At 34.3% G+C, this 10724-nt stretch overlaps 1 protein-coding gene across 1 annotated transcript; it reads right to left on the bottom strand.

The window, feature by feature from the left end:
• Positions 1-6521: 6521 nt before the first annotated feature.
• Positions 6522-10718, bottom strand: LOC141817783 (uncharacterized). The gene is made up of 2 exons (XM_074705408.1): positions 6681-10718; positions 6522-6569 (listed from the first exon to the last, which is right to left on the bottom strand). The coding sequence occupies exons 1-2, from the start codon at positions 10716-10718 to the stop codon at positions 6522-6524; spliced, it is 4086 nt and encodes a 1361-aa protein (XP_074561509.1).
• Between the last annotated feature and the right edge of the window lie 6 nt (positions 10719-10724).

Below are 10724 nucleotides of genomic sequence, written 5' to 3' on the forward strand. Positions count from 1 at the left end.
ATGACCATGTGAAATCCAAAATACTAGTAGGAAAACTAAGTTACCTTACACACATCAAATCTGACATCTCTTTTGTCTTTAGTGTGATTGGTAAAAATCCATATCAAGACAATTGGATTGTGAAGCACCAAGAAGAGGTATTTTACTTCACAATAGAGGTTACATTTAGATTGTGCGGCACTCTAAAGAAGATTAGGTAGGTACCCCTACAGATAGACAATATACATAATGTTATACAACTGGTTATTGTGTCCTATCTAGCTGTTATTGGGTACTCTAATAAATGGTGGTAGCAAATTACAGTAGGGCCATAGGCCTAGCAACATGCAAGTTTATTTAGGCTCAGTATTTGATCCTACACTTAGATATGCTCTGACAAAGCCAATGAAACTTTATTGAAATAATCACTTTGAGTTGGGTTGGAGTTTTTGCATGTAGCCTCAAATCCCATATTTTATGAGAGGATAAATTGGCACTTCATCAGGATGAAGGAAGAAAGTGTAATCTAGCTACTTTTACCAGTTCTAATCAATTGACAGATTATCAAGTTGTGAGTAGTAGCATAGACATTTTTAATTTGTGATAAGAACTGATGCTTTAATCATATATAACACTCATTTTGGTATTAATAAAGTATAATCATTAATTGAGATGGTTATTGTATTTTTGTTAGTTATTTGTTTCAAAAATTTAAATAAATTGCCTATCCAATTATTTTCTGGCGCTGTCATCTAGAGGTAAACAAACTAAATAAGAAGAGGTTTATATAATTAAAACTAGTTAGTCGATCTTGGAAAAAGTTGAAAAGTGTCAAAGTGTGTGGAGTGTCAACATGGCACAATACTGATTTAGTACCTTGGGACATCAAAAGCTTCAGCACGATGATATATGAAACCTTAGTTTGTGTCAATGGTGCCTTGTGATGTAGCTCATGACTTCAAGGACATTGACAGTTTATGCCAGGTTCCTAATTAAGGGATGATCTAGATTTCAATAATGACAAGCTGTGTTGAGCAAGAAGTGATGCTTAATGTCTGGTTGTGTCTTACATGGCGAGGTCAATATAAAGTGTCTCATAGAAATAAATGTTTTCACAAAAAATAGCATACAAATTAGAACCAACAAAAGTCAAAAGAGCAAACCTTTCTCCCCTATGTAGCCAAGTTGTCGATTCCCTTTCTTGGTTGACTTACCAATCCTACAAATGGAATCAATGTTCGAAGGTGAGAAACCTATCTCATTGTTAAACAGAAGCAGTGTTGTTTTGGCTCCAGTCGCAGTGATATCCTTTGAAGTAATCAGGAACTCAAGGGATGGAGTGACGCCCTCTGCATACTTGTTGTCCTCTGCATTCTGTCGAATGCAAATTGATAAATGAAATACGGTTGAAAACGGTTACTAGAGATGGAAAGAATCAGTAGAAACTACAGTGCTCTCAAACACTCAGGCGACGGAACTAAGCACCTGAACAAGCTCCATGAGGAAGTGGACGTCCTTGGAATAAAGCTCTTCGGAGAGGTAGAGGACGGCCTGATGGATGTCCTCGGCCAGTGGATTCTTGTCATCTCTCCCGATGTAGTACCTCTCCCTCCGTATCCACTCGACGTGCTCACGAGGGGTGGAGTAAGCAGAAGCAGCAGCAGCAGCAGCAGCCGCCATTAAAGCAAGAGCAGGAGAAAGAGCAAGAGCGAGTGCAACAGCAGCAGCAGCCGCCATTAAAGCAAGAGCAGGAGAAAGAGCAAGAGCGAGTGCAACAGCAGCAGCAACAGCACAGTAAGAAGCAGAAGAGTTGGAATGATAAATAAAAAGGTCGAGTACGGAATTTCGGTCTCAAGGAAGTAACTTAACGAAGAAGTTGAAGTTAGCGTGGAATAACTGAGAGAGAGAGACAGTAGTGTCCCTGGCTTTCAATGGAGAATCTAATGCGTACAGCACGTTTGCTTTTCCTAAGACAAAGTATATTTAAGAATTTCATGATTCTACTCACTAGAAAATTAGAAAGAACAATCTCGAAGACAGAAAAATGGAAGAAGATAGGCGTTAGAATATATAATTGAAATTGTTCATATAGTTCATTTGTCACATTTAAATATGAAATTCGAAAAGGATGAGAATCTTTGAGTGACGAATCATATAAAAGGTGTAAAGATGATGTACTAGGTGACTTTTGGGTTTCTTGAGAAGCTTTTAGTATTCTCATATATATATGCTTTCCTGATTGTACAAAGCATTAGATGGGTCTTTAGTCTAAATCACATAAAAATCATGGTTCTCATCGAATTTGTGATAAAGTTACAGTACTAGACAAACTAAGAGACTCCTTCGAGTTGATTACCACATTGTTTATGTTTAGCATACTTATGAGTGACTTTATTCATGCCAAGATTGTTGATGATAATTTTATTTTGTTAGTTTTAGGTTTCTTGATTTTTGTACTGTAGATGGGAATTTAGTTTAGAAAATATATAGATGTTTAATTTCTAAAATTATTTTTATTATATTAGTACAATTGCATGATAAAGTTAAAATGGAATAAATATGCTTATAAAGTTAATGTGAAAGCATTTATTAAAGTTATTAACAAAGTATGGACCGTAACACATGCATTTATTAAAAACAAAAGAATATAACATGACAACCAAGTTCATAATTAATACATGTTACAATATGAAAAAATAAATAACTTTCTCCCATGCTACCATAAAGTTAATACCACCTAAAGACGATCAAAAGAGGAAGAAGACCATGAAACTGATTGCTCACGTTAGGCAAACAAGAAGTCGAGCACAGGAGAAGGGTTATAATTAATGGGGTTGAGTAATTAGAGTTTTATTCAAGTGTACAATTGGTTAAAAAAAACTATTCTTTTTGAGAACAATGACCTCGATCGCCTAGGCAGGTCACCCACAACTCTATTTCAAATATCACCTGCAAGGGACACTTATCAATATACGTGAAGTAGCCCAGGCCATCAATTTCCAGGAAGGAATTGGTCAGTTCTTATCACTGCTGCAAAATGTCTTGGTGATTCCTTCCTGGTGATAAGAACCGATGCTTTTGCAGGAGATGGTACGGAGCATTGGTTAACGTGGAAGAGGTGACACACAATAAAGAGTTGCTGGTTTTCGATGGAGGAGGATCGATTGTTGATTACGATGGAGATGGGTAGAAAGAATAGTTTTGCTTTTCCCGTGAACTTGATGCTTTGCAGCTTTGCATCCACTCTGTATTCCTTTCTTTCGATTAATTTGCATGCAGTGGACGATCTAGGGACTCACCAATTTCATACAAGAGTTTTATTATACGAGTGTTATTGTTTTTCTTCTATAAAAAAGATTGAATCTGACACCTTAGCGATCCCACACGATCGGTTGTTCCTCAACCATTTGTGAGGAGGTAAATCAAAAAATTACAGTTGACCACGACGTAGTGTTATTGTTTTTCTAATTGTACACTCCGTTGGCTAATAATACTCATCTAATTCAAATAATTTTCTTTTGCCATTCATGAAGTTGTTGAGTATGTAGCCAAGTTTAGAGGCATACAATTTTGATAAATTTGTTATTTTGATAAAATTATTACATGGGTTAATTAAGAATGCTTGTTTAATTTCATAAACACGTTGAGCTTGTGTATGTCTTTGTTTTTGTTTTGTTTTTAATTTTTGAATAGGTTCAAATTATGTCTTTATCTAATTAACCGTAAATTAACAGTCATGAGTGTGTTGTTCATCCTCTGGGCAAATTACAATTACATATATAATTAGTCGGTCACAATCTGACGTTGGACGAGATATCGATTATCCTATCAGTAATATTGATTTCGTTAATTGACTGTGAATGTCGAAAATCAATCTTCTAAAACCTGTTAATTCGGAAGAATATAAGACATAGGAAAATAAATAGCACTACTAAAATATAATTAAACCAAATTTTTTTTCCTTAAACATTAACTCAAAAATGTTTATATAAATTCAAAATCCTAACTTATAAAAGAAAAAAAATCCTAATAAAAAGAATTTTTTTTAACATACTCAAAATCTTAAAAATCTTAAACAGATTTTAAAATCCTAAAATAAAAAAATAAAAATTTATAAAACTAATATAAAATTTTAAAACTATTTCAAATATCAAAAATTTTAAAAATTACTTTAAAAAATTATCAAAAAAAATAATAATAATATTTAGATCTTCATCGCATCATAATCATAAAATGAAATAAATTATATGATTAGGATGAAACTCATTTAACCTGGCAATGTATATTGGAATAATGAGGAAATATCATATGAGTTTATTGAGGAGGATGAGTAATTGAAGTTGAGAAAATATTATTATATATTAAAAATTTTCACCTGTTTAAAATGTCAGGTTTTATATTATATTCTTTATAAAAAAATTTAGATGGTGAATTAAGTTGAAGTGAAAAAAAAACATTAGATTTTGAGAAACGAGTTTTGAATTAGGTTTGGATGGAACATCAAATAGACATATTACTAGTCATGTAGATTCAAGCCAAAATTGATATCGACTCATGGCTTGTTTACTAAATCAAATTTTTATATTTGGGAAGTGGTTTATGGCTCAAATCTCATTAGAGATTGAAGAAGGATAGTACAAGATATCTGAGGGACTATAAGATAAAGATCATCAAGATGTAACAAAGTCAGGAGAGACAAATTATGTAGGTGAAACTTGAAAGATGATGCATGGAGCGAAGCAAGGGTTTGATGCATTTGATGGACGAGTAGCTTAATGGAAGATGACCTTGTGGCCAAGGTGTGCCAAGGGATGTAAGTAAAATAAAAGTCTTAAAATGAGGCTTATACATGGGAGAGGATAGTCTTTAACTTATAAAGATAGGGAAATCAGGAGTTGTTGCTAGTGCTATCTCATGTTCCATAGGACCTTAGGCTAAATTTTTTTAGATATTTTTTTAATATAAAATTTTTTCACACTCTTTTTCATTCGGATTTGGGATCGACAATGGCGGATTTAATTTTTTTTTAAATAAAATATTAATTTAAAAATAAATTTTTATATAAAATTTAGTTTTCTAGCTATTAATTTAAAAATAGTTTTTTATATAAACTTTAGTTTTCTAGTTTTTTGAGATGTAAAATTATTAATTAAAATTTTATATTCAAGTTTTGTTAATAATTTTTTTTTTCATTTATAAAATTGCTAGATTATTTAATCTTTTTTGAGATATTATTGAATGTAAATAAGATTTTATTAATTTTAATTTTAAAAAACTTCTTTCTGCTGAAGTTACACTAACAAGTATAGTTAATAATAGTCTATAAGCTATCCATGTTAGGAAAATAATTTAATAAGGTTCAATACCTCAATTACGATTTTTAATTATGGATTTATTATTTCTTTTAAAATTTTTAATTCTAAAAATAAATTTAAATAATCAGATAAAATGTTATGTGTTAAAAAAATTTCAAAATTTAAATATTTTATTTTTAAAAAATTATCATCAAGTAATTCATATAAAAAATTCTTTCTTGAGATGCATCAAATTCTCATGCAAAATTATATAGACGTGATGTAGCTCTGTGAAAATCAAAATGTCACGATCTCGCGAAACGAATGTGCTGTTCGATTGATTATAAAACATTTCATTAAAATATTTTTTTTAAATAATAATGGGCCTCAATAAAATTGGGACTCTAGGTATATATCATTGGCCTATGCCTTAAGCTGGACCTGATTGTTGCACTTCACTAGTGTATTAATTTATCTATGTTAAATTTGTTGCTCTATCTATTTATAAATCTTAAAATTAAAATCATTTTTATTTTTATTTATTATCTAATCTTGAATTCTTTATTATTTAAAGAGCACACCTCTACCATTAGTTGTTTAGCCTAGTGGTAATTGAACTAGCTCAAGAGAACTTTCTGACAAAGGTTGAGGTTTAAATCTATATAACTTAACGCCATTGAGAGTGATAACATTCTCATTCTTGCTTCGAATAGCAAATGAATAAACCTAAAATAAATAAAATTATCATCAACAATTTGACGCAAATAAAGTTACTCATAAGCACGCTCAATAAAGTTTTTTTAAACAATGTGTTTATCAACTCAGATATTCTCAACAAACTTGAAGAAAAAAATTCGTGTTAATATATATATATATATATATATATATATATATATATATATATATATATATATAAAAAATATCATACTATAGTCTTAATAAATGATGTTAAAGTGTGGAAACCTACACTAGGGTCCAACAGAACCACTAAAATAAAGACTGATTCAAGCAAGCAATTAGATAAACAAAATCCAAGCAAAGTTTTCACCAAGTGGAAGATCACGAAATAGTGATGATAAGTATACTAAAGTCTGAAAACCTACAATAGTACTTTTAAACTTAACATTGCAATTAACTACAACTGCATGGACATCCAAGCACCTTATGAAACTTCAAAATTCTTCGCCAAAACGATGTTGGAAAGCAAAAAACTAACATAAGGATTCCAAATAGCAGTGCAGATGAGCATTAATTAGTCGTCGACTTTGGCACTTTCTTCAGCTTCAATCTTGCATTCTGCAGTATATAAGAGTGAGTTTATTAACAATGAGTTTACAAGAGTTTGAAACTCATGAGAAGATTTTACTAGCTCAAAACAAGAATGTATTAGTAGATAGTAAATTGAACCTTGGTGGATGATATAGATGATAGAAACTCTTCGTCTTCAGGATACAAATGGAGATTTTTGATCTTCAACAAGTAGTCCACTGCATCTTCCTCAAAGTCCAACAAGCAACCAAGCCTAATGAGCTCAGCGAGTGAAGAAATCTGGTCAGGCATTTCAAACAATAAGCCCTTTGCTATCACATCTGCAAAATCTGTTGCATATTCAATGTTGTGCCTCTTTCGCTTCCTTCTACCATCTCTTTTTAAAAATAACTTTGCTTTATCCTTCTCCCAATGGAACATTCTGCTAGATTTTGAATCTAAAATTGTTCCAGAGGATAGTGTCAGCTTATAGCTAACTGTAATAGGCTCATCAATTTCCAAGACTCCTAAATCAAGCAAATATTTGACAATACGATGCCTTTCATTTGCAATTATATCAAGTGCAGTATCAGAAAGAAAAGCAAGTACAATCCTCAGCAATCCATTGTTCGATGTCAGAGATTTCTGATTGATTTCCCTAACACTAGAACCAGTGGTCCTGAAAGACTCATCCTTTTCTACAGCCTCAGAAATTGATTGAACACCAATGCTGCTATAAATCTTGTTCATATTTGCTCTAGAAAGGGCAGGAGTGGTAACTTGAGGATACCAGACAAAGATTGTTCCAGAAACCTTGTCGAACAGTTCCTTCAGCAAGAGATCATCAGGAATGAATACATCTTGTTTGTTGGAGAGAATGACCTGATCATTACTTTGAACTGGTAATTTTGATATGCTTTGCAGCAGAAGTGTCTCTGTGTTTCTATTCCAGTGCTCCACAATGAAGACCCAGAAAGCAGAGCATTGCTGCACAGTAATGTGGTGCGCTGAAACTTCCCACGAGGACCAGAGCTTGCAGTAGTCATCGAGCAATGGACCATGTCGAACCCCAAAAACCCTCGAAAAGAATTCAAGAAGCGCTGTGTCATAGTATTTATCCAAAATGAAGAGTTGGGAACCAAACAGGTCAAGCTCATCATGTAGTATGCAGCTGTTGGAGCTCACCCATTCTCCACCACCACTTGGGATCCAAATCCACTCTGCAGCTTTATCATCAGCCTCCCATTTATGTTCATTCAGGAACAGGTACACTCTAGAGATTGTAGTAATATCGGAGTGACACTTAATATGATGTGCCAGTAACATGCATGCTTCAGTGGCATCTACAGATACACCAATTTCTTCAAGCTCATTTTTATGAGATGTAATCTCAGAACCATAGAAGATGTCATCGATGAAGGGACCGTCATTCCTTTGCAAACTCCACTCGGGATCAAAGAGAATGCTCTCTCCTGGATTTTGATAGCCAAGTTGGGTCTTCAACCATTTAATCTGTGATAACTTTCTGAAGAGATCATCAGGAATGATAGCATTTCGTACGCACTCAAGTATGAAAATGGCAGCATCAGCAGATACAGAGCATGAAGGCATTTTGAAATTATCAACCACAATCTGATAATTTTTTTTGAATCCAACTAAAACACCAAATAACTGCAGCTCGGTCTTGTAATCAGCAATCTGCTCACCATAGAAACAAGCATCTATGAAGGGGAGATTACTGACATGCGACGCAAGTGTCCATTCTGAATCAAGCAATATAGATTCTGATGGAAATCTGAAACCAACTGATGTTTTTAGCCATCTTGCAGTGCTGGTGCTCTGAATTAGATACTGAGGGGACAAGCTTACCTCTCCCAAATATCTGACCAACTTGAGCAGCGAAAAGACATTTGATCTTGTTAAGGTCGAGTCAGCTGTTGCAGACCTGAGATGGCTACCAATATATTCTGATGCATCCATAAAATCAAATCTGACTCCAATTTCTTTAAGTTCTTCGATGTACTCTGTTATCTTTTCACCATAAAAATCTTTCTGGATTAATGGTATGTCAATAAGTGTTGATGCTACCTGAAGTAGTCTTCCCCAACCTGAGCTTGGCAAGAATGACTCAGAAGGTGGCTTGTATCCAATAGATGTCTTCAACCAGCTTCCGGTTTTAATGCAGTTAAAAAAATTCTGCAGTTTATCATTAGTTCTACGAGATCTTATATTCCTAATCCATTCAAGTAATAAGAAAACATTCTCTTTTGTCAAAGGAGAATAAACAGTTCTGAAAGATGCATTTGGAGGATAAACTTGTGGAACATCAGAGGCCATTCCATGTTTTTGCAGGAACTTAAGAATCTGCCCTTCACATGTTACATTTCCTGCCAAATTGGCAGCGGCCAAATATTCCTTGCTCAATACAACATATTTCTCAGCCTTCCATGGATTTGAACCAATTAATATTGCCCATTTGCTCATACTGGCCGGCTTGAGGATTGCAGTCCTTTGAACAATCACTTTTCCATACTCATCTACTATTGGCAACTGAGAGAGCAATGTGTTTATGTACAATTCTCTAGCATAATTATACTTACAAGAATGATATAGAAAATGAGTGAAGGCTATGACAAGCTTGCTACTAGTTAGTGACTTGATCACAATTGATCCATAGTCATAAAGACTTAAACTCTGCAGCTTCACAGAATTCCTGAGCCAATCCATTACTCCTGATTTTGCCATTTTTAAAGACACTTGCGTCGTTTGCGGCATAAAATATAGTTTTGAGACAGATATGAACTCCCGATTCCAGTTGATAAGCCATGTGATGATCTCATCCCCGTTGGCAATACACAGCTTTTGAAACCCATTTGTTGCTTGTGATACACTTAACAAAGATATGCCACCAGTGGCATCAATAAACCTTAACAGAGGTAAGTCCATAAAGCAAGAGTTCCAATTCTGAACAATGAAATGCAAAAGCTCTACATAAATATCATCAGGCATTCCCTTTGGAAGATCAGAACCCTGAATGAATGATGCATACCATGCTAGGTCAACATAGCCCACTCCTAGAAATCCTAGTACATTATTATAGTCATCATTATCCAAGTAGGCGTTCACAATATGACTTCCATGTGAATGCAGGTTAAGTATATCATCCTCAGACTTCTGTGCTTTGATTAGAACACTCCAAAATGCAGGCACAAGCCTCTTAATTTCGCTGGGCTTACAGAACATCTTTTGTGAGTTGTTTAATTCACATGGTATTATATGCTCAGCAATGATTTTTTCTTTAATGGATAGTCTCACAGGATCTAGCAATTTGATACGTGATTCCTCCACTGGTATGAAATTGAACAAGAAGGGAATGGAAAATGAGGGTGCCTCATGTGCTCCTGTAATTAGTGTAGTGAAAGCATTCATAAATGCAGAAGGTACACAGCTAAGAATTCCTTCATTCCATGGGCTATTTAGCTGTATCGATTCCCTTGAAGAAACTAGAAGGAAATCTGCCTGGATTATAAATGGAAAACCAGTCTCCATCTCAGTAGGAAGAAAGGAATACACACTAGACTTTCGCATCCCACGATTCAACCGCCTTCCAAAGGGAAAAGCCAGAGTAATAACCCATTCATCAACTTCAGCCCTCTTCTTTGAAATGCATTCCTGTTTTACAGGGAACCTTTGCTTCCACATGTAGTAACAGCATTGTTCCTCATCTCCCTTGTCGCCCATTTGAGCAATAAGATGGAGAGGGTATGATTCTGCACTGAAGGTCCTCCTCGTTTGGCAATTGTCTTCACCAGATATAGAGATCTTGCAGCCAGTATTACACTTTGAATCATCACTATCTACACTCACAGATAGTTGCCTAATTTTTGAAAGAAAAAGTAGGACCTCAGGATGTAAATTTGATAATTGTTGCTTCACAGCTGATTCTTTTTCAATCTTCAAAGGCAAGATTATAATAGTTGTAGGAAGGCTTTCCAAAGGACCATATACATTTTGTATGTCAGAAAGGCTCGGGTTCTCGTCAACCCACTCAGGTACAATGTAGCCTATGTTGCATTCAGGTGATGGTTCCTCATTGAAGCATATTTGATACCCATTGCTGAAGATATAGGGCTTACTGGATATCAGAAAGACACTTTTAAATCCTATGCCTGCAAATTCATAAATAAATACTGTCATGGTCAA

The sequence above is a fragment of the Curcuma longa genome, unplaced genomic scaffold (assembly GCF_044706935.1).
Source record: "Curcuma longa cultivar G26 ecotype Majalengka, Jawa Barat unplaced genomic scaffold, ITB_CL_G26_1.1 contig_21899, whole genome shotgun sequence".
Lineage (NCBI taxonomy): Eukaryota > Viridiplantae > Streptophyta > Magnoliopsida > Zingiberales > Zingiberaceae > Curcuma > Curcuma longa.